Source organism: Callithrix jacchus, chromosome 15 (genome assembly GCF_049354715.1).
Source record: "Callithrix jacchus isolate 240 chromosome 15, calJac240_pri, whole genome shotgun sequence".
Classification (NCBI taxonomy): Eukaryota; Metazoa; Chordata; class Mammalia; order Primates; family Cebidae; genus Callithrix; species Callithrix jacchus.
This window is the reverse complement of record NC_133516.1, coordinates 89,144,441-89,169,438: the sequence shown is the minus strand read 5'-3', so window position 1 is coordinate 89,169,438 and position 24,998 is coordinate 89,144,441. Positions and strand designations below refer to the sequence as shown.

The 24,998-nt window shown below is 39.3% G+C and overlaps 1 protein-coding gene across 2 annotated transcripts in view; it reads right to left on the bottom strand.

Annotated features, from left to right (window-relative positions):
• Positions 1 to 907: 907 nt before the first annotated feature.
• BTLA (B and T lymphocyte associated) overlaps positions 908 to 24,998 on the bottom strand; it is a 34,944-nt gene continuing 10,853 nt past the window's right edge. Inside the window, exons 2-5 of one of the 2 annotated variants that reach the window (XM_035274175.3) lie at positions 19,635 to 19,958; positions 10,528 to 10,668; positions 9,075 to 9,121; positions 908 to 5,568 (exon numbers count right to left, since the gene is read on the bottom strand). In XM_035274175.3, coding sequence (XP_035130066.1) covers positions 5,293 to 5,568; positions 9,075 to 9,121; positions 10,528 to 10,668; positions 19,635 to 19,958 — 788 coding nt within the window. In that variant the 3' untranslated portion in view covers positions 908 to 5,292. The remainder of the gene's footprint in view (positions 5,569 to 9,074; positions 9,122 to 10,527; positions 10,669 to 19,634; positions 19,959 to 24,998) is intronic. The other variant, XM_035274176.3, reaches the window with a different exon arrangement.

The window sequence follows — 24,998 nt, the reverse complement described above, 5'->3', positions numbered from 1 at the left end:
ATTCCCCACATGACTGGGTAAGTATCTTTCTGTAGACCTAAATCTCCTATAAAGGGGTCCCCAAGTCAAGCAATATTGGGTGAAGGAATGGATAGGAAACACATTTTAGTTTTGGGCCCAAGCTGTGCTTGTCAATCCATCTATACTATTGATATTAACCCCAATCTGACTCCTCTATTTGTCAATTGGATGAGAATCTGTAGAGCCAGAAGGATGTGATTATTTAGGGTTCCCTCAAAAACTCTCAGTCTCAGGAACATGAACACTACTCCAGTGAACAACACATAGTTCTGATACCCAGGAAAGTTAAAATTTGATGGTGTTTTCACAATATTTTGCACCTGTCTCCACAACAATGGGATTTTAATATTTTGTTTAACTTCTGCTTCTTCATCTATACCACAAGCAGTGTCAGGCAGGAATGAACTCTTTCTCAACCATATCACCTCAGAATCTAGCAAACCGGTAGGTGCTAATAGGTGGTTATAAATTGTGCACAGATAAACAATTGCCATGGCATGTTTACCCTGACCAACTTAAAAATAAGGGACTGATTTTATTTTTTATTTTTATTCTTATTTTGGGGGCCTGATTTTAAAGACTAACCCTCAGAATTTATTTTTGAAACTGCTAGTAGATTTCTAGGATAGGGCTTTCAGTTCTCATGGTCTCAAGTTTAGCAAAACTTCTATAAAATAGCACTATGCTCTCTCACGTGTCATTTTTACTCTTTCTGGCCTTTCTTGTTTCTGCCTAAAAAGGAACTTTCTAAATTAGTGTGTCCTATAAATGTGACTTGGAGTCCTACCACACCTGACTTTGGGTGGAGAAAGTTGGGTTCATAAAGGTTAAGTGGAACACAAGATTCACAAACATCAAAGCGCGTACTGATTCCCTGAAGATCTTGTTAAAATGTAGATATTTATTTAGCATGTTGGGCTAATACCCATGTAACAAACATGCACATGTATCCCTTGAATCTAAAATTTAAAAAGAAAAAAGACTACATGCAGTCTAAAAAAAAGACATATTTGATAAAGGATTGTTATCAAAACTATACAGAGAGCTCTTAAAATTCAACAAGAAAATGAACAACCCAATTAGACAATGAGCAGAAGATCTGAACAGACACCTCACCAAACAGAATACATGGGTTACAAATAACTTTATGAAAAGATACAAAACAGGATGTCATTAGGGAATTCCAAATTTAAAAAAATGAGATACCACTATGCACCTGTTAGAATGGGAAAATTCCAAAACATTGACATCACTAAATTCTGGCTAGGATGTGAAATAACAAGAAGTCTCATTTATTGCTGGTGAAAATGCAAAATGGTACAGGTACTTTGGAAGATAATTTGACTATTTCTTACCAAACTCACCATACTCTTACCATACAATCCAGCTATCATCCTCCTTGGTATTTACTCAAAGAATTTAAAAATTGAAATGTAAATCATAACCACAGCAATGCTATCTCACACCAGTCATGATGGCTATAATTAAAAAGTCAAGAAATAACAGACACTGGAAAGGCTGCAAAGAAGAGGGATGCTTATACACTGTTGGTGGGAGTGTAAATTAGTTTAATCATTGTGGAAAGCAGTGTGGCAAATCCTCAAAGAGCTAAAAACAGAACTACCATTTGACCCAGCAATCCCATTACTGGATATATATATTCAAAGGAATATGAATTGTTCTTCTATAAGGACACATACATGCATATGCTCACTGCATAACTACTCACAATAGAAAAACATGGAATCAGCCTAAATGCCCATCAATGGAAGACTGAATAAACAAAATGCAGTACATATGAAATACTATGCAGCCATGAAAAAGAATGCGAACATGTCCTTTGCATTAACATGGATGGAGCTAGAAGCCAGGCAGGATCAGAAAACTAAATATTGCATGTTCCCACTTATAAGTGGGAGCTAAATGATGAGAACACATGGAAACATAGAGGAGAACAACAGAAACTAAGGCCAACTGGAGGGTAGAGGGTGGGAGGAGGGAGAAGTTCAGATAAAATAACTAATGGGTACTAATAGACTTAATACTTGGGTGATAAAATAATCTGTACAACAAACCCTCCATGACACTAGTTACCTGTATAACAGAACTGCCCATGTACCCCCGAATTTCAAATTGAAATGTTTTTAAAACCCTGCACACAAATGTTTAGGGCAACTTTATTCATAATTGTCAAAACCTGGAAGCCACAAAAATGTCCTTCAGTAGATGAACAGATAAACTCTTATACATTCAGACAATGGAATATTATTCACCATTTAAAATAAATGAACTACCAAGTCATGATAAGAGATGGAGGAAACTTAAGTGCATATCACTAAGTGAAGGAAGCAAATCTGAAAGGGCTACTTGGAGCATGACTCCAACTATATGACACTCTGGAAAAGGCAAAGCAATAGAGGCAGTGGTTGTCAGGGGTTGGTAGGGAGAGATAAAAGAGTAGAGCACAGAGGGTTTTTAGGGCAGTGAAACTATTCTGTAAATCACTATAATGGGTGGATACATGTCATTATACATGTCAAAACCCAAAGAACTGCAACACCAAGTATGAACCCTCATGTAACCCATGAACTTTGGTTGATAATGACATGTCAATTCTAATTATTGATTGTAACAAATACACTACTGAGATGCAGGATGTTGATGATGGGAGAAGCTGTGCATGTGGGGTGGGGAGAGGGTATAGAAACTTGATACTTTCCACTCAGCTTTGCTAAACCTGAAAGTGCTCTGAAAAAGGTTTGCGTATTTAACAAAATAGATATGATCACACCAGAGAATTCATTCTGGGAACTAGATAGTTTTGGTTGGTGCACAAAACTGATCAAATAAACCACATATACCAAACCTAACGTCTACTAGGTTTCTCAAATAGCGGACACTGGGAAACATATTACAATCGGCAGGCATGTCTTTGAAAGGTGAAGATTAAAGAGCCGTTTTCTAGACCTCCTGAGTCAGAATTTCTTGGTGCTGCAAGTTAGTGCTCTGCAGTTTAGGAAGTTGGTCAGGTCGCTTTTCCGTGCCGGCCAGTCTTCTACTCATAGCCACACATTTTGGGGCACAGAAGCAGGTGCCAAATTGATTCCAAATCAGTTTTAATAACTTTACCTTCTTATTGAGAACAATCAACAAGCCTAAAATTTGTGAAAAACCATTAAATTATCTACATATTCTGTTGCTCAAACCATTATAAATTAAGGAAATAAGCCATGTAAATAATAGTGAAATAGATTCATTTGGGAAAATGCATATATATCTCTGACACCACTTTGAAAAGGAGTAAAAACATGAATGATGTGTGATTTTGGCAAACAGTACAAATATGTTAATAAATCACAGAGATTAAATCATTATCAGCATTATCTTTACTGTAAGACATACTAAGAATATTCTAAATAAGACAGAAATATTTTGCTTTTAAGTTTGAGAGAATCATGAAGGAACTGTTCAGCTTTGTGTGTTCATCTGATAAGAGGACAGCTAAATGTATCCTCCCCATATTTCCTGTTTCTATTTTTAAGAATACCACAAGCAGCAATTCTAATATGTCTTTCTTACATAAGTCGTCCACAAGTGCAGCCTGCCTAAAAGAGCCTATCTAGAAGTGGTTGCTTAAAATTCTAGGTGTCATTGGCTAAATAACAGTGACTCAAAAGAATATCTGCACTCCCAGATCTAAGGAGCTAAAACGTAATGCCAGTGTTATATAAGAAACTCTCTCCACCACAAAACCCCGGTTTTGTCTTCCTATATGTTTACCCCACTTACACTCTCCACTCCATAATTTCACACATTATTTTCTTTAATGACACATTTAATCTAGTATTTTGAGCTTCAAAAGGAAACTGAAAATGTAATATCAACTTGATCATGCACCATTTCTGTTGTCACCCACCCCACCTAAAATATACACCACACACACAGGCGTACGCACGCTCACACACACAAACACACACACACAGAGATCACATTCATTTGTGCAGCAGCTCAACCCACATATTTGTTCAAGTGGATTTTAACTTTTGCTACCCACTTTGTATAAAGACTATTACATTATTCAGTAGCAGCACCTGAGAATTCTAATCGCCTCAAACTGTTGAATAAAGTTATAGGCTATTTTTGAAATAATTTAACTCAAGTACTTTGGAAATTCCAAATATTGGAATCCATCTTTGCTGTGCTCTTAAGTGGCTGCAACCTCAGTATTTTAAAATAAATGATTAGCAAACTAAAATATGTCACTACAGATAATTTGCCCTGATTCCTTAGTAAGAATAACAGCAAGAAGCAGATGTGGTGAATGAGAGCGTATTGACCCCAGCTGACCAATTAAATATTCTGGGTTTTCCTCCATTCCATTAATTGCACTTTAACTTGCTATCAAGTCAAGCATGAAGCAGTTTAAGCTATCAGTCTTCACTTGCCCAATAATACCTATTCTGACTAACTTCTAAGCTATTCGGATGCCCACAAGTCTATCAATTCAGCAGCATTATGTCACATTCTTATCCATCAGTCTATGTGACCCAAACAGTGAGTCACTACTTTATTCATCAATGTACTATACGTTGACTGCTCCACTAATACTCATATTTGTCTATCAATCTCACGGAGTAGATACAAGCATTTGCTTGCCAGGTATGGGGAACATCTACTCTGCATCTAGTTGGTATATTCTATATTTTTATTGCACCATTTATTCTTTTCATTTTCTTACATCAAGTCTAAAATGATTTCTCCTTTGCATTTAAGAAACACCATTCTTAGATTGACAGAGAAAACATTTCTTATCATGAAAGATTGACTTGAAATATAAAATCATTACTATATTTATGGTTGGTTAGTCAAATTGGGACATTTTGTTTTCAAGAGTGTGTAGTAAACTGATCCAGATAACACAAACCTCTTTTCCCTACAAGTCTTTCCAATAGCTTCAAAAGCAAGATTGAGTTTGTATACTGGGTGAATTGGAGCTAAGTTTAAATGTTCTACTATTCTGCTACTCATGATATCAATCAGTTTTGGAGAGATTTTCTTGTTCAAGGTTATAATATAAAAAGCTCCCAAATAAGTTTCTGGGAGAAATTTTAATCATTTGTCCTATGGACCCTTAAGACCCAAGGACTAACATGAACATTTTTAAAGTAAAAATTCTCAAAGTGAGAAATATTATTTGACATCCTGTTGGGCCCAGACAATGATGTTGACATGCTGGTCATTCAATGCCCCCTGTTGGAGTCAGAAATAGACTTAGCTCCTCACACATATGGATGCATATTCTGTTGGTGCTTCTTTCACAGGTCTTGCGTGTCTTGAGTTCACTCCAATGATGGAATGGTCCAGGGAAGCATAAACAATGCACGGTTTGTTTTCTTCCAGGCATGAATTAGAATAAACTTCAGACCCTTCCTGCATCCTGAAACAAAGGTCAGGGTCATTATCATAAATTCCACTTTCTGATAGCAATACTTGGGAATTTTGCCTGGTGCTTGCTTCTGTTTTCTCACTTTTAAAGGGAACATCAACCTATAATAGAAAAAAGATGGTTTTAAGTGACACTTTGGGCCATGGTAGGGCATATTCGTTAGCAAACTACGAACGAGAGGCTTTAATGGAGTCATGTCCATTGTGAGAAATAATCTACTGTTCCTCACACGTGCTGCTGACATCTACGTTTTCTGCTAAATCTCAACTGTTGAAGGATGAAAGGCTTGAGAATCACTATGTACCCCCCAATAGTTATTTTGTGCTTTATTATTGGTCACTTTGAGGTCACAGAACATTTTTAAATCCCCCTTCAAGATGAAAAGCATAGCCCAAATTAATGGAAAAAGCAAAAAACATCTTATAAAAACTTCAGGCAGTTTGTAACACAATGAATAGCACTTAATGCAGTTTAGAATAAAAAGATTAAGGATAAAGCAGAACAGATATCTCCTAAGGGGACAGAAAGAATTATGAGTTAGCCATGGTATATCATTAGAATTTGAGACCTCGATTTAAAAAATTGATGTCAGTTTTGGAAAGATAAAGCTTAGGAAAAGTTCTAAAACAATATTCCAGTTGTTATTTCTATCACAAGAAAATTCTTGCAGTTTCAAATATAGCCAAATATCTTAGAGCTTCTGAGAAAGAGGTAATGTGTAGAAACAAAAAGTAAAATGAGTCCTGTTGTTTTCTCACTCTTCAGTTATTTCTTAGCCATTCCTGCTTATACAAAGGCTCACCTGACAAGGCAGATGTGTTCATTCTAGGGGCTATTTCAGTTTTTCTGTTCGTTTTTTTTTTTTTTAATTAATTAATTATTTTAAAGAGATGGGGTTTCTCCATGTTGGCCAGGCCGGTCTCAAACTCCTGACCTCAGGTGATTTGCCCATCACAGCCTCCCAAAGTGCTGGGATTACAGGCATGAGTCACAGTGCCCGACCGTTATTTCAGTTTTTTAAATTCCAGTTTTGCCCATCAATTTATGCTCTCGAAGTCTGGCCTAACTTTTTTCAGGTATGAGGTCCACAGTCTTTGAAAGTCTACATACTTTATCTGGTCCTTTGTCACCCTCACTGTGATGTGTGCAGTAGGATGCCTATGGCATTTCCTTGGCAGAGTTCTATCATGTAAGCATGTCTGGCTTTACCCTGAGAAGCTAAGTAATAATTCCTGACACAGTGCCTCCCTCTGATGAGGTGGCTGCTCAGAAATAACAGTAAGGCTGAGCCGCTAAAGGGGCAGAGGTTGTTTGGCTAAGATGGAAAGTTCTCCCAACTCCACTGAAAGACGCCTGGCTGAAGTCAGTAGGTGGCACACTGAAGAAGACTGTCACGTGAACTGAAAAATAGTCTTTGGTCCTCAATATATCAACACGGTTCCTGTGATACTTTTCAATCTGTTTAAGCCTGTCAGTTCAGCTACCTGTCTACCTGTCTCTCATCCCAAGAAATGGCTCATTTCCATGAAAAATTTTGTTAAAATGAATGGAGCGAAAGAAAATATAGTGCTCTGTAGCACCCCTGCTGTGGCACCCAGCAAAGTGGCTGACTGCCACAAGGCCAATCCACGACAACATGGTGGATAGAGATGATAAAGCCAGAAACAGCAATCCCATTACATTCCTAAGGAAGGTTACCAGTATACAAAGCACTTTAAAATGGGTATTTAAAGTATATGTTTAGATATCATTCACATGCCATAAAATTCACTCTTTGAGGTGTACAATACTCTTTAAAGTGGTTTTTATTAGGCAAGCACTTTATGCCCTCAAAGGATCATTCTGGATTAAGATCAGAGCTTTGGCGTTTAGACGTAGCTGTCATGTTTTTAACAGTTCCTTTCTGTATTTTGATTTCTCCGCAGTTCCCCTACTAGTTTTATGTTAAGAAATATTTAGCCCCAAGGATCAAATACGGTATCCTTTTTTTTTTCTGAAATGCTAAACATCTGAAATGGAGCAAAAATCTTTAAATTTCTGTGAATAGCAAGAATACCTTGAAACAAACTTCCCAAACTATTGCACACACAGAAAAAAACTCTTTTGAATTAAGCTTCAAATCATAATTTGTCCAGCCTACCCAGGAAGAAAAATGACCACAGCTTAACCAAACTGGATTTTAGTTGCACAGTAAATTATTTAGATTTTTGTCTTAAATAGTTTCATAGCTTTCAGGCCTTATTGTAATTAAATGAAATTATCATTATTATTTACTAGAGAAAGAAAGTAATATTTTGGCTAGACGTAGTGGCTCACGCCTATAATCCCAGCACTTTGGGAAGCCAAGAAAAGTAGATCACTTGAGCTTAGAAGTTCAAGACCAGCCTGGCCAACATGGTGAAACCCAATCTCTATTAAAAAAATACAAAAATTAGCTGGCCATGGTGGTGGGTGCCTGTAATCCCTGCTACTGGGGAGACTGAGGCAGGAGAATTGCTTGAACCTTGGAAGCAGAGGCTGCAGTGAGCTGAGGTCACTCCATTGCACTCCAGCCTGGGTGATGGAGTGAGACTCCATCTCAAAAGAAATAAGAAAATAATAATTAAGAAAATTTCCCTATCTGAGGGAACAAAGCCTTAGCACCCAACACAGTGCCTACGGACGTTCACTAAAACTTCATAGAAGTTTATCAAGTTGAATGTATTTGGTTTGGTTTAAAATTAAGCCGCTTGGTGGGGAATGTTGAATGCCATTTAATGTTATATACAGAATTATTGGCTTTATCGACTTTGTATTTTGTGGAATTTTTAAGAGGATTACTACCTCTATCACTATTCTTCCTTACAGGAACACGCACACGCACATTTCAAGTTCCTTTGCAGTATCTCTAATAACCAGTTTTAATTCGAGAGCTTCAGAATTTTTTCCCGCAAATATATCGCCTCATCTCGCATTCTTTTCTAGTTCTAATATCTCCATAACATTCAACTCAAAATAAAAGCCTACATTTATATTCCAAACCTTGTAGGAAAGATTGTCTCCAAAATTCCCTTCCTTTAGTCTGGGTGGTCCCATCCCTGATGAGCCCACACACGTTGCCAGGGACCTCTGTGCAATAACTAAGCCAAAGATCATGTTTCTACTTTGCTGGTGCTATATATGAAGATATCTAATATTTTATGAGGCTGTTTATGGATTCATTCTTTCATTAGCTCCCTACTCTCTTCCGGAGAGACTTTAAGGTGTTTTCATAAAAATAAATGACTAGCCTGAATCCATATAATAGGCAAGAGCAGAGTCAAGTCTTCATGGCTCAGTCTCTGACTTTTCTGTCTCAGATCTATACTGCCTTCCATGAACTTCCAAAGAACCACTTATTATGAGACTTGTTAACCCTAAAGAGCTTTTGCCGCAGAGAGAGCTGAATGTAAAATTCACATTTTAAAAAAATGAGTCTAGGCATGTATATATATATATATGGAGAGAGAGAGAGAGAATACCTAGAATAATGATGCCTGGCACATGGTAAGCACTATATAAATTCATTGAAAAAATAAACACGGTATAACACAAATTTCATTTGTTTCAACAGATACATCAAGCATACCAGGATAATTTCCTTTCCTGCTGTGTCAGAAAGTTCATTTTGCTTTCCTGGAAGACAAAAGGAAAAATAAGTAATCAAAAGGAGTAAAGAAAACAGAAGTAAACCACCGTGCCATCCATGCTTACCCTGTTGAATGCCTGGGATAGGATTGTTACTAGTTTTTACTTGATGATTTGCTTTGCCTAGCATGCCACACACACTTGTTTGTGAGAATTCACACTGACCAGCTCTCTCTCGTTCATCACTTTTCAGTCCACATAGCCTCATGGCATACTGAAGAGGAAGGGAAAGGACCTATATATTACTTGGAAAAGACTGGAAGTCCTTGCTTTGGGGATATTCCGTACTCAATGACAGAAATGTTGCTGTCCTGTCACCTATGTAGCCAAGATCTCTTACTACCTAGTTCACTTTGGATGTGGTAAATCAGAAGATTTATCTCTGACTCCTTTTCTGAAGTTCTGAGAGAGGTTCCAGAAGTCTCAAGAAAGATGATGAAAGATACAGAAAGGCCATAGAAAGAGCCATGGGTTGCAGATGAAGAATTGGGGTAAGAGAGAATTCTTCCGAATCCAGAGAAGGCTGTGGACTCCAGAAATTCTCACTTCACAATACCAGAAGCACTTTTGCCAAGTGAAAGGTGACTCCTGTGGCACCCTGAATAAGGGTTGCTCCATCTATCTCAGTTTCTATAGCTACACTGTAACTGATGTTGTGAAAACAGGAATGGGAGAGGATAGAGGAGAAGAAAAAGGAAAGAGAAAACTGGTGTGGTTCAGGCCAAAGCTAGATCAGACTTCTCCATGCTTTTCTCTCTTAACCTGTTTGGTCACGACATTGAGGGAGTTCTTACAAAAGTAGAAAGGAAGTATTTTCAAAATATCACACCTCTCCCATCATAGCCAAACCCACATTTTTCAAATGCATTATTGTTGGGTAAGGATTCAGGTCAAGCATATGTTTGTTACGGCAACAGGAAGTACACAAGTATTAATTTTCTCTGGGGATGTTGGTTCTTCAGTTAGGCAATGGCATGATGTGGTGTGGCTGAGAGGAGAGGTCAGTACAAAATAACTCTAATCAGGTATCTTGACCTGAGACATTGTTTCAACGTTCAGTCCTGTTAAGCTTAGAAGAGCTCTTTCTCACACAAACCTAAGATTCATGCAGATAGAAAAGTGAAGCCTCAGCAATGTGCTGTGCTCACCACAAGCTGGCTGGAACACTGTGTGTGCTGTGGTAAGCATGCCTCTCTCATGACTCAAGGGAGCCCCAACTAAAACCCATTTGCTTTTTCAGCACAAGTATGAGTTGTCTCCCAGAAAATCACTATCCATGGTTTACCACAGGATTGGGAAAGAAAATAACAGGAAGAAACTAAAATCTGTTAGCTCCAGAAATAAGAATAGCCCTAAATGTGTGGTACAGGGGGCAGAAGGACAATAGAACCCACCTTGGTGCCTTCTCAGGCAGAAGATGAGTAGAGGCAATGCCCCCAAAGGAAGTAAACTATACAGGAGCCATGGTCTGTCGGCCATTTCATCCTTGGAGGGTCGTTCCGAGGTACTGTTTACATCTTGAATGTTAGTAAATGCTAATGAGAGTTAGGAAATATGAGATATATTAGGATCAGCAGCACCCCACTGCATTGTCAGAACTTGAATGAAGGAGATTTCAGGCCAATGCCCCCATTTCCCCTTCAGAGGCATTCCTCAAGAATCCCAGTGCCTTCATATATACCATGGAATACTATGCAGCCATAAAAAGGATGAGTTCATGTCCTTTCCAGGGACATGGATGAATCTGGAAACCATCATTCTCAGCAAACTGACACAAGAACTGAAACCCAAACACTGCATGTTCTCATTCATAAATGGGTGTTGAACAATGAGAAGACATGGACACAGGGAGCGGACCATCACACACTGGGGTTTGTTGGGGGTTGGAGGGCTAGGGGAGGGACAGAAGGGGGTGGAGAGATTGGGGAGGGATAATATCAGGAGAAATACCTAATGTAAGTGACAGGGGGATGGAGGCAGCAAACCACCATGGCACATGTATACCTATGTAAAAATCCTGCAAGATCTGCACATGTACCCCAGAACTTAAAGTAAAATAAAATAAATAAATAAAAAGAACAGTGTTGGTATCCCAGTAAGAACTCAGTACACAGCAATATGGCCATTAGAACTCTTCAATGAAAAAAAAGTCCCAGTGCCCTTAGCCACCTCTTGCTTTCTTGCTGAGCAGATTTGGCTATGCAATAACCTTTTGCACAAATTCTTAATTCTCATAGAGTTAATCTTCCATATAACAACCTTTATCAACCTTTATTTAGCTGTCAGAAGGTACTTCATTAAGCCTTTCTCTTTACAGTATCTAACTTTCTTTAAGCCTTTCTATTTACAGTCTCTAACTCTCATACCCATCACTTAAGAAAAGTAGGAAAGCCACTGTCCGTATTCCGCCCCAAGAATTGCCCCAAGTCAGATAGCTAGTGAGTAGCAACAGGAGCTCAAGCCAACATGTTTATAACATGAAATTCAAGTTTCTTCAACACAATGTCTTTTCCTTGTCTCATAACTCACTGGAATCTCGAGATACCAAATACTTTTTATATCCTCGAAAGTGCTCTGCATGGCACACAGCTAACGCGCATTACTGTTGGTCAGTGTTAATATGTGTCAAGGCCCTGTTTGTCTGCATTTGTTCACAGCTCATTAGCAGGTTGTGAAACAATTTACTAGGTCACAAATAGCATTTTAAAAAATGAAACAGAAGAGGATCAAAATCAGCAGAATGCATCACCCACACTAGAGCAGTGCTTCTCAAGCAGGGAACATGTGGCAATGTCTGGAGATATGTTTGCCGGTAACAAGGTAGGGTGATGGAGGCTGGCAGCTAGTGAGTAGAAGTCAGGGATTCTGTTACACACCCTACACTATACAGGATGAACCTCCTCTTGGTGCAGCAAAAAATATTCCAGACCAAAATGTCAACAGAGAAACTCTGTCTTACAGTTAAGCATGGCCATATGAAACTTTTTTATATTTGTGTGTATTACGGGCTATGATGTAAGATCTATTTTTTTTTTATTTTCGGTTACTGTTGACTCAGATGAAAAATACTGGAGTAAGATATTCTAAGGCCAGGCATGGTGACTCACACCTGTGATCTCAGCACTTTCGGAGGCCAAGACGGGTGGATCACTTGAAGTCAGGAGTTTGAGCCCAGCCTGGCCAACATGGTTGAAACCCCATCTCTATTGAAATACAAAAATTAGCTAGGCATGGTGGCATGTGCCTGTAATCCCAGCTACATGGGAGGCTGAGGTAGGAGAACTGCTTGAACCCAGGAGGTGGAGGTTGCAGTGAACCGAGACGGCACCACTGTGCTCAGCCTGAGTGACAGAGTTAGACTCCATCTCAAAAAAAAAATTCTATTAATTCTGTTATAATGTTATTTTGTTTCTCTAGATGCTTGGGTTTGGGATAAAAATGATTAGGAGCAACTGAAGCTGCACAAAAGTGGTTTGGTTATTTAGAGTGGTAACAAATGTTGTCTATTAATCCTGCAGCTGCTGTTTAGGTTAGCAAGCAGCCCAGCCACTGCCAGGTGTGCCAGAAACAGCTGTGTGGGGGAGGATCTTGGATAGCAATGGAGACTAAGGTTCTAACAACAGATAACCGAATACAAACAAAGCTGCTGTCTCAAGAAGATCCAACTTCGGTTATTTCTTTAACCAACAAAAAAAATTATAATAATTTCCTTGATTAGTTTGATCAAGTAAAACTAATTCAGAACAAACGGTTTCTCTATTTCAGAGCAAACTCAAAACTCTCCCTAAATTATTTTGAGTTTGTTCTGAAACAGAGAAACAAAATAAAGAATTGAAATTGAGAAAATGATGACGGCATACACTTGGGTGTGTCCAAAATAAGTGCTAACCTTGGGGAGGATTACAGTCTTTGCACACTACCAGAGAATCCAATAATCCATCTCAAGATTAGTTAGCACAATTTGTGGAACATAACTCCAAGGTCATTGACATAAAGTGAATTCCTGGGCCTATTTTGAAGCTCAACGAAAGACTGTGAAACACAACACAAACTTTGTCTGTGTGCTTTGATCTCCTCTTCCCCATTCCTTAAGCATAAGGAATCAGTCTAGCCTGTACGATATCTCTAGCACCTGGAATAACAAGCGGCACAGTCAGCAGATGCTCCAAATCAGGGTGGAAGTTCACAAGGACTTCCTGCCCTCTCACTGCCCACCCACATTCATGCACAGATAATGACCACATTTTGGGGAAGTTATTGTTTTTATTTCATTTATTTTGAGACAGAGTCTCGCCGTATGGCCCAGGCTGGAATGCAGTGGCACAATCCCGATTCACTGCAGCCTCCACTTCCTGGGTTCAAGTGATTTTCCCTCTTCAGCCTCTTGAATAGTTAGTTGGGATTACAGTTGCCTGCCACCGTGCCCGGCTAATTTTTTTTGTACTTATAGTAGAGATAGGGTTTCTCCATGTTGGTCAGGCTGGTCTCAACTCCTCACCTCAAGTGATCCACCTCCCAAAGTGCTAGGATTACAGGCGTGAGGCACCCAGCCTTGGGAATGTTCTTTTTTTTTTTTTTTAAGACAGAGCCTTGTTCTGTCCCTAGGCTGGAGTGCAGTGATGCAATTTCAGCTCCTGGCAACTTCAGCCTCCTGGGTTCAAGTGATTCTGCTGCCTCAGCCTCCTGAGGAGCTGGGACTACAGGTGCACGCCACCACAGGTGCATGCCACCACAGCCAGCTAATTTTTGTATTTTTAGGAGAAACGGGGTTTCACCATGTTGGCCAAGATGGTCTCCATCTATTGACCTCGTGAACCAACAGCCTTGGCCTCCCAAAGTGCTGGGATTATAGGTGTGAGCCACCATGACCTACACATGTTCTTAATCAGAAACTGACCAAGGGAAGGTTGGGAAGGGTTAAGTGAAAAACCAATGGATGTTTCAGTGACCGTTCCCCAGCTCTGCCAGCTTTTCCCCTAGAACTTTGGCTTGTTTTGCAAGGTGCTTCTCTTCATTCTGAGAGAATACTGCTTTCCCAAGAGCATCCAAGCCCCTACTCTGTCATAGACCTGTTCTTACATGGACTAACTTTTCCCTGAGCATAAGCAACAAAAGAGAGTTACATATAAAAACAACAAACTGTCCAAAATCACTTCAGAAATATATTTCACAGAAAAACATAAAATATTTTGTATCAGACTCTAAAATTCCTTATGAAAAGTATGATCCTTAAACATATTTCCAAATATATTTTTCTCCTCACCTTATACCTTAGTTCATTGAGCACTTTCAGGTTTAGAAAAAGAGGAATTTTTCTTTGACCTTCCCTGTTATTTTTGTTTTCACGACCTTGCTAAAGAAAAGTGCACACCTAGTTTAAATTCGTCTAAAATCCACACAGAGTTTAAAGTCAATTCCTAAACAGTTTACTTTTTGTGAAGGAAATAGGAAAAAAAAAGAAATGTTATGCAAATTTATGCCTTCCAGGACATTATAATCTTTCATGGAACTTAAAAGACATTTCCACATATTACTACAGTGAAAGGAAATGTGTGATAAATGAAAGGCACAGAACTTAAATGCAATAAAAATTGGTAAAAAGGAGTGATCCCTTCCCCTCAGGTCATCATGAAAGGCTTTCTTAAGAACTCGAAAAAGGAGCTGAGCTTGAAAGGAGGGGTAGAATTTCCATAGGTGGAGACAGGTGAATAGGAGCTCTACAAATGGCAAGAGCAGCAGAGGCAGGGCTGTGATGGAGATCTGGCTATGGCAACCAAGGCCCTTAGGCTGGAGTTGAGAGGCTCTATGTGGAATCCAGAAACAATCCAGAAAGGTGGTGGGAACAAACTGTGGAAGACTTTGAATGCTGGTGAACAAAGATGAGCCCAATATTGTGAGCACTGGCGATGCTCTGCAAGAGAGTGGTGTGATGAAGGAAGTGTATGAGGCAAATTAAGTGTATTAGGAAGATAGTGCCTGTAATGGACCAAAATGGGGAAACACTAAAGACAGAGTCCAATCATAGAATTAATTGAATTATTTAGGAGGAAGGTTATCATGGTGTGAAATGCTCATAGAAGGAAACATCACAGAGTGGAATTTGGTGGAGAGACAAGAGTAGGAAGCCAAAGAAAATTCTCTGGGATTTTTTAATGAGGATCAACAGCATCAATTAACAAACTGGTAAGGAAGGGTGTGATAAGAACGGTAGGCAAGTACTAGGAGAGTAGAAATGTTCAAACAGAAACTTACAGGGTCCTTCATGTCTGCTATTTAGCTCTTACACTTTCTCTTTTACCACTTCATCTTTCACATACTTTGTTCCATAAAACCCCCCAGGGTACGGCATTGAGGAGGGAATGTTATTTCCTTTCCTCTAAAGTTGGACTCCTTCCTCCACACAGTAGATAGTTGATCCTAATCTCAGCCCCAACTTGATCCCTAGAACAGGCATCTTTATGCACTTTACAAACTGTACACCATCTTTCGTGGTCATGAATGACCCAAATATGAGATTGAGGGAATCTGTGGGGATCACTCCCGTGTGAGGCCCCTAGGAAACGGGCCTCGCCATACGGTGAGCTTGAGCCCGGACACAGATCCCTGGTTGGGGGAGTCGAGCTGAGGGAAAGCAGGAACCAAGAGAGGAGCTATATGTTATTCAAAATAATTAACAAACATTACTTTATGGATATGAGGACATGGGAAGCATTGTGACCACTTTCGGCTCCTTATGGTTTATTGCTTAATTGTGTTCATTTTGGACCCTTGTTACCTTCATTGTAAAATATTAACTTAAGTATTTACACTTGGTATCTTACTTACCTAACTTACTGGGTGTAACTGTAGCTTACTTACCATAGCTTACAGGGCGTGACTGTAACTTACTTTCCTTGACCTATTGGGCGTAACCTACTTACTGGGCGTAACCTACTTACTGGACTTAACTTAGTGGGCGTAACTTAGTGGGCGTAACTTGCTTACTGTAACTTAAGTACGTTGATCTGGTGTAAACAACTTTGACTTCAGAAAGGTATATAATGAAACGTATTGCAAAAATAAAACGGCTGCTTGGACATAGCCTAAGCCAGCCCTCCAGACTCCGCTTTCCTTTATTCTTTCACTTCCACGCACTGTCTCCCTCAGGTTGAACGAGACATCTACGTTGGCGGCCTCGGGGATTCCTGCAGGTTGGTAGTCCCCCGGCAGACGTGCCGGACCCCAACATGAGATGGAGCAGAAATTGTAATGCTATTTTCGTATAATAGACTTTTGAATCACAATTATTAGCTTCTGACCTTGCATCCAACCTTGGCTAAATTCATCTGTCATTTAGAAGTAGACTTGTTCCCATAAAGAAAGACTGAATTACACAAGAAGACTTATCTTTCAAGGAAGGGAAGGGTGATTCATTGCCTCAAAATTTAGTTTCATTATGTATTATGTTAATATATATTATCTAAATTAGTAGCACTAATTCAGGAGAGCCGCCTGAACAAACACCTCCGGGTCATTGGCACAGAACTGCACGATGAGGGGCTGGTCCTCGAGGCACACCTCGCAGTACAGGTTCTCCTTCCGGTAGCTGGTGTCACGGACAAAGACTTGGGCGTGTAGCATGGGCGTGTAGCAGAGCTGTGCCCCGTGGCGCCGGCTCAGCAGCCTTCAGGCCAGCTCACTCTGGTCCACCATGGGGGCCACCACGTGGCGGGCCCCCGGAAGGGTGTGACTCCAGAACTCAAAGTCCTGCAGCTTTGGCATCGTCTCCAGGCACTCAAGTCCCCCGCTGTGTCCATCGCCGCCTTTGGCTCCAGCCACAGCTTTGGCCAGCCGCCTGTGTCCCGGGCCCGCCCAGCTCAGGCCTCGCCGACGCCCAGATCCCCTGCTGCGCTCGGGCCTCCGGGACTGCCAGCACTGCTCCGGGGCCACAGCCAGGCCCAGGGTTCCGCGCTGCCCTTCATTCCTTTTCATGACTAAATAATATTCCATGTGCAGATAACCTACATTTCCTTTTTCCATTCATCAGTTGAACATTTAGCTTGTTTCCACAATTTGGCTACTGTGAATTGTTCTGTGATAAACATTCATGAACAAGGTTTTATGTGAACTTATATTTTAATTTCATTTGAGTATTTACCTAGGAATAGAATTACTTGGTACTGTGGCAACCAGGTTTAACCTTTTGAGGAACTGCTAGACCATTTTCCAAAGTAGCTGCATCATTTTACATTCTTATCAGCAATGGATAGGGTTTTGATTTCTCCACATCCTTGCTAACACTTCTTATTGTCCATGTTTCTTTTATTCTAGTCATTCTAGAGGTAAGAAGTGGGTTTTCCTTGTGCTTTTGATTTGCATTTCTCTAGTAACTAATGGTATTGTGCATTTCCCTTCATATGCTTATTGGCCATTTGTTTACTCTCTTTGATGAAATGTCTATTCAAGTCCTTTGCTCATTTTAAAATTAGGTTGCCAGTCTGTTGTTGAATTGATAGTGTTTATTTTATTTTATTTTATTTTATTTTTTTGATGCACAAAAGTGTTTAATTTTTATGAAGTCCAATTTAACTATTTTTGGTGTTATTGTTGATTATGGTCTTGTAATCATATCTAAGAAATCACTGCTAAATCCAAGATTAGAAACATTTATCCCTATGTTTTCTCCTAAGAAACCAGGGTTTTATTGTTTTATATACAGTAGTTTTTATAGTTTTAGCTCTTGTACTTAAATTTCTGATTTATTTTGATTTCTTAAAATATGGTGTGAGATAGGGATCAAATTCATTGTTTATATATGAATATCCAATTATCCTGGCACATTTATTGAGACTATTTTTTGCCACTGAATAATCTTGGCATCCTTGTCAAAAATCAGTTGACCACAGATGTGTGGAATTTATTCTGGACTTTCAATTCTATTTACATTGGTCTCTTTGTCTATCCATATGACAGTAATACTGTCTGTGTGTGTGTGTGTGTGTGTGTGTGTGTGTGTGTGTTTTAACTATACTTTTGTAGTAAGTTTTGGAATAGGAAAGTCTTAGCTTCAATTTTGTTCTTTTTCAAGATTTTTTGGCAACTATGGGTCTGTTGCAACTCAATGTAAATTTTAGAATCATTTGTATTTCTGCAATAGCAACAAAAAGCTGTTGGGATTTTGGTGGAACTGCATTGCATCTGTAGATCACCTTGAGGAATACTGCTATCTTTACAATATTACATCTTTCAGTCCATGAATACAGAATGTCTTTGCATCTATTTACATATTCTTGAATTTCTTTCAGCCATGCTTTCTTTGTTCAGTGTACAAGTTTTGCACCTTCTTGGTGAAATTTATTCTAAAATATTTTATTCCTTTTGATGCTATTATAAATGGAACTGTTTCCTTAATTTTTTTGTGGGTTGTTTATTGCTAGTGTACAGAAATATCATTGATTTTTATCTATTAATCCTATATCATGTGAAACTGCTAAATTCATGTATTAGCTTTAATAGTTTTAAATAAATTCTAAAGAATGTTTCTACACATAAGTCCATGCCGTCTGTGAATAAAGTTTTACTTCTTCCTTTCTAAGTTAGATACTTTTTACTTCTTCTTCTTGTCTATTTTCTCTGGCTAGAACTTTCAGTTTAATGTTAAATGGAAATGGCAAAAGCAAGGATCCATGTCTTGTTCCTGATCTTAGAGAGAAAGCTCTAAGCCTTTCACCATTGAATATGATGTTAGCTATACAATTTTTATAAACCAAATACTTTTTACTCTCACCTACTCCCCTTTATGTATTTTGTCATGTTTTATTCAGCTTGGTTTACACAAGCTTAACTTCTATCTGTCCTTCCTCAGTTCTGAAAGCCTACTAAAAGCTTCTGTGGGGGAACAGGGTAGAGAAATGAAGCTATGAATATTCCCAGAAAATCATCAGGGAGTCAGGTTATTTGTTTGCTGTTTTTCTTCTAAACAAACTGTGAACTATTAAAAAGTATGTCATTGTCTAAATACCACAAACATAACTTCAAGAAATTGTGATGAACAAAAGTAAAGAAGAGAAAATTGGGGAAAAAAGAAAAAAAGCAAGGACAAAGAATCACAGAGCTATTTGCAACTAAAGGTATTCACTTCATAATTTTTTCAATATTTCATTGATCTGCTTTTGGACTTACCAAATAAATTTTATAATCCCTAAAGTGAAAAACAATAACTTTTATTATATTTTTCTCTACTCTCCTCTCTTTCTCTCTAAGATCTATATTTTTCTCTACTCTCTTTCTCTTTCTTTCTAAGATCAGGAACAAGACATGGATCCTTGCTTTATCTCACTCATCTCAAACACATACATACACACATACGTACACACTGGCACATAACAATCGGTAAGGTGTAGCAAACTTTGGATGTGTATAGGAGTTTACTTTCTAACATAATCACTTGAGAAACTGAATACCTCTCTTCCTGGAAACATTATGAGAAAAATATTAGACGATTGAAGTATTGAGAACTCACCTCTCACATAAACAGTTGTTGAGTGGCTTTCAATGAGATGAAATGAAAAATGTGCAGAACAGCGGTATAACCCACTGTCACTAGGAAGCACTTGTTCAAAATGTAAAATAAAATATGAAATGTTCTTTTCTTCTTTCCAACTTGTGTGTCGCTGAAGTCCATCTTCAAGTGGTAAACATTTTGTTCCATTGAGCTTGCACCAAGTCACATGAGGCCTGTGAGCACAGTATTTCACAGGGCATTGCAGGTTAAAGGGTTTTCCTGCTAAGACCGAGTATGCAGATTGTCTCTTTATGTAAAGCTGTACATCACATGATTCTGTCCCTAAAAGATTTTAAAAAAACTAAAATCAAATATGTTCTTCTGGAGGGACCATATATATGTGACTTCAATAGTGCTCAAACATTATATGGTAATTTTCAAAAACACTCCAAATTCCTAATAATGAAGCCTCACTGGCAGAGTGTCTCATACATAGCAGGCACATAATAAGTATGTGTTTAAAAATGAAATAAATCATTTAATCCTCTGTCTCAGTCTGTTTTCTGCTGCTATAACAGAATAACTGAGATTGGATAATTTGTGAACCACAGAAGTTTGATTTGGCTCATAGCTCTGTAGGCTGGGAAGTCCAAGAGCATGGTGCCAACATCTAGCAAAGGCCTTTGTGCTGCATTATCTCATGGCAGAAAGCAGAAGGTGGAAGGGAGCACACAAGACAGAGAAAAATGGGGGCCAAAATTCATCCTTTTATCAGTAGCCCACTCCCATGATAACTAATCCATTCCTACAATAAGGGCATTAGTACATTTATAACCTACTCATCTCATAATACTGCTACAATGGCAATAAAATTTCAACACGAATTTTGGAGGGGACATTCAAACCATAAAATTCTGTCCCTGATCCCCCAAAACTCATGTTCTTTTCACATACAGAGTACATTCATTTTATCTCAATAGCCTCAAAAGTTTTAATTTGTTCCAGCATCAACTCAAAAGCCCCAAATTCAGTCTTATCTAAATTAGATATGGGTGAGATTCAAGGCATGATTCACTGTGAGGCAGATTCCCTACAACTATGATCCTGTGAAATCAAAACTAGTGATCTACTTCCAAAATACATTGGCAGGACAGATATAAGACAGATATTCCCATTCCAAAAGGGAGAAATAGGCAACAATGAGAAAGTAACAGGTTCCGAGTAAGTCCAAAACCCAACAGAGAAATAAAATGGCTTTGCCGGGCTTAGTTGATGCTTCAGCTCTCACAAGTTGGAGACTCATCCCTGCAGCTCTCCCAGGCTAATGCTTCAGGCTAGTAGCTCTACATTTCTGGGGTCTCAGTGGCAGTCCACTGCCATGGCTCCACTAGGCATTGCCATGGGAGCGGAATTCCTGGGCCCTCAGGCTGCCCACTACATCTTTTGAACACAGAGGTAGTTGTGGCCCACACCTCTTGCATTCTGCTAGCCTGCACACTTATCAAGGGAGTGCCACCAAGTCTTACCAACTGCACATTATGGAGTAGTGGGTTGAACTGCACCTGGGCTCACTTGAGCCATGGCTGGAGCAGCCAAGGAGCACTGTGCTGGATTTCAGAGAGCAAAAACCTGAGGCAGATCTGGGCAGCAAGTCTGTAAAGGGCACTCCAGTTTCCCCTAAAACCAATTTGCCCTCTGAGCTCTGAGCCTGTGATGAAATGCGCAGCCTCAAAGATCTTTGAAATGACTTCAGGGCCTTTTTCTCAATATCTTAAATAGTATTCCACTACCTTCTAGCCATATTAGTCTCCTTAACAATGGTCTCTAGGCCATACCCTTAGTAGTTTCTCCCAAACATGCCTTTTCCTGTTTTATACAGCTAGGCTGTGAATTTTCCAAATCTGTCTATTCTGCTGCTCTTTTAATGATAAACACCATTTTTAAGTCGTTTTTTCCCCTCTTGCCTCTTACTGTATGCAGTTAAAAGTAGCCACACAGCAGCCTGAATGCTTTGCTGCTTAGATACTTCTTCCACCAAATATCCTAAATTATTGCTCTTAATTTCTGCTTCCCATAAAGTCCTAAGATGTAGATATACTTCCACCAAGTTCTTGGCAACTGTGTAACAAGGATGGCCTTTACTCCAGTTTCCAATGACTTGTTTCTCATTTCCCTTTAGTTATGCACTTTGTGTTGACTGATATGTATCTTTTGTTTTCCAGTAAAGATAAGGCTAAACACATTATCCTAAAAGTATTTTCTTTTAAATTATTTTTTTCTCCACTCTTATAGATCTTTCTTAGCCTTTCCTTCTATGTTTGCAACTACGCTTTCTCTTATCAATCTGTCTAATCCATCTCCTTCACTAATTGATTTCACTCATCCTCATGCTTTCTTCTAAATAGAGTTAGAGTATCATACAGTATAATGGCATAGGCATAACTGAGATATAGCCAAAACTCTCTTTTAAATACAAAGACAGCTAAAGGCCTTGCCTGTGATCACAGAGCTTGTCAGATGTTGAACCAAGGAGCAGCTTTTGACCCTGAGTTTCACATACTTGTCTATCCAGAACAAGGTTTCACCTTATTTTGACATTCTTGCCAGCACAGATATTCTCACTTTATCTATTTCCTCATACCTAATATACCTTCACTCACAGCCTATTTAAAAACCCTTCCTGCTCTCATCTCATTCATCCCTGCTCAGAATAATAGAAACTTAAATTTCCAGGAATCAGAGTGAGACAAAGGACCCGCAGAAAACTTTTAGAACATCTTAATTATTTAATTAATTAATTTATGATTGCTTTGAGACCTCAAACAAGTTCACTTTAAGACTTCTTGATTCAGTTGCTTCCAAAAATGCAGAACTAAAGTGAAAGCAAGCAGAAAGGTAAGTAATAAGGATGAGATTTTCAAAAAAATGAGGAGAAAGGGTAAAATATTTTACCAAAAGGAAATGCACCTGAATGTGGTTAGACCTATGACAAAAAAGTAAGGAGGCCAGAGGCAGAAAGCCCAAGTGAAACTCTTGTTTCCAGAAGTCAGTTCCTCTCCCTGAAGTTAATAGACTCCCTCAGCCTCCTAACTTCCCTTTTCATTTTCTTGGATAAGTCAATAATAGATTGTGGAGCCTACAAGTCTGTGCTAGAACTATCAAAAACAATGAGATGGTTATAAGCAAAGACCTTTTACCCGCAAAGAGTTTACCATTTACTTGGTAAAGCAGGAGCAGCTAACAATGAGGGCACCTTTCTATCATCAATTTACTATATACTGCTCTTTATTTCTTTCAGTTTACCTGAGCTGAAAGGAAGGCTCCTATGCTGGTTGTTAGGAAGCCCAGGAATAAATCAGACAGGATGTCTGCATTTGTGGAGCTGCTTCTAATGCGAAATAAAAATGAATGACAATTGAGAGAGTGGCATAACACTATAAAGAGGTACAAACAAGGCCGGTCACGGTGGCTCATGCCTGTAATCTCAGCACTTAGGGAGGCCGAGGTGGGCGGATCATCTGCGGTCAGGAGTTTAAGACAAGATTGGCCAAGATGGTGAAACCCTGTTTTTACTAAAAATACAAAAATTAGCCGGGCGTGGTGGTGGTGGGCCTTCTAATCTCAGCTACTTGGGAGGCTGAGGCAGGAGAATCGCTTCAACCTGGGCGGCGGAGGCAACAATGACTGGAGATCCTGCGACTGCACTCCAGCCTGGGCGACGGAGTAAGGCTCTTTGTAAAAAAAAAAAAAAAAAAAAAAAAAAAAAAAAAAAAGGTACAAACAACTTTGCATCTTTGCATGGGTGTGCAGAAGGTTAACTTCATGGAAAGGCTAGACTTGAGCTGAACCTGGGTGAATGAGTAGCCCTTTGGCAATCAGAGCAGTGCATGGGACAGGGGAAGTGTTTTAAGAGTGAGGAAATAGAACGGGAAAGTCTTAGAGACCAGGAATCTTATGAATGATTTAGATCATTGATACACTGCTGGATCATGGTTTTCTGACACAGTGACATGGGACCACTGGTTATTCCAGAATAAATGGAATACGCATTAGGCAGGAGTTTAAACTGCTTATCCACCATGAGAAAATACATGCCTAATTTTGGGGGATAATTATAAAGGATATGGAAATTGCTAAAAATGAGACTATTCATTCGAACGTGTCTGTTTCAAATGCTAACACACTGAGCAAGTTTGAGAAGCTGCCCAGTTTTGCTGTTCCTCAGTTTCTTCAAAGTAAGATGAAAGGGGGTGCGTGTGGTGGTTCCCGCCTCTAATCTCAGCACTTTGAGAGGCCAGGGGGGCAGGTCACGAGGTCAGGAGATCGAGACCATCCTGGCTAACACGGTGGAATCTTGTCTCTACTAAAAATACAAAAAAATTAGTTGAGCATCGTGGCATTCACCTTTAGTCCCAGCTACTTTGGAGGCTGAGGCAGGAGAATCGCTTGAACCCAGGAGGTAGAGGTGGCTGTGAGCCAAGATTACACAATTGCAGTCGAGCCTGGCGACAGAGCAAGGCTCCATCTCAAAAAATAATAATAATAAGATGAAAGGATGGAACTAAAAAGGTAGGAGAGTTCTAACTCACCATCCCCCAATCACACAAACACACACAACTTCACCTCCCTCGATGTGTGACTGAAACTATGAGACCACTTCTAACCCGCAATTTCTATCTCTATTACAATATATTACCTTTCTATTTAAGCATAGGGCTATCACCTGATGTTAGTGGCACAATTAGGCATCACTTCAAGTTCTGTCTTTTGTGATTTATGCTCGGGAGCAGTGGCAACGTAGGTTAAGGCTGGAGAAAACAGCTAGCTTTTTATGTTGGTGGCATCACTGATTCACAACGGGATTATGGAAACGTTGCAGTTCCTGAATGTTCTTATCAGCAGGATAATGATCATTCACAATCACGCTGACTGGCACAGGAATTGTTTTGAATGGAGGAATGCACAGATGATGAATGTAAGCTTGCAGACAGCCATTAAAAAATCAGGAGGACTCCCTTTGTGCACAAACAAGGCATTACAATACTTCCCGTCTCTCAGAGGCTAACGCTGATGTTTGTAGTGTAAGAATGAACCGCTGAGACAAATAGCACAATTGTAATTGTCCATCTGACAAGCTTGTTAACACCTCTTTTCTGTCTGCCCTGAATTACGCATATCTGTCTTATGATACTCAGGACACACAAAGCTATCCCCAAAAAGTTTGTCATGTCAAATAAATATTTCCCAAAGAGGAATAACTATCACAGTTTCTTTTGGCTGTGACTCAATCCCCAGCTATCAGTTATTTTTATTTCTGCTCTTACTATCCCTGCTGCTTTTCTCAAGCATTCATATCTGATGATAGGAAATTTTCAATGCTAA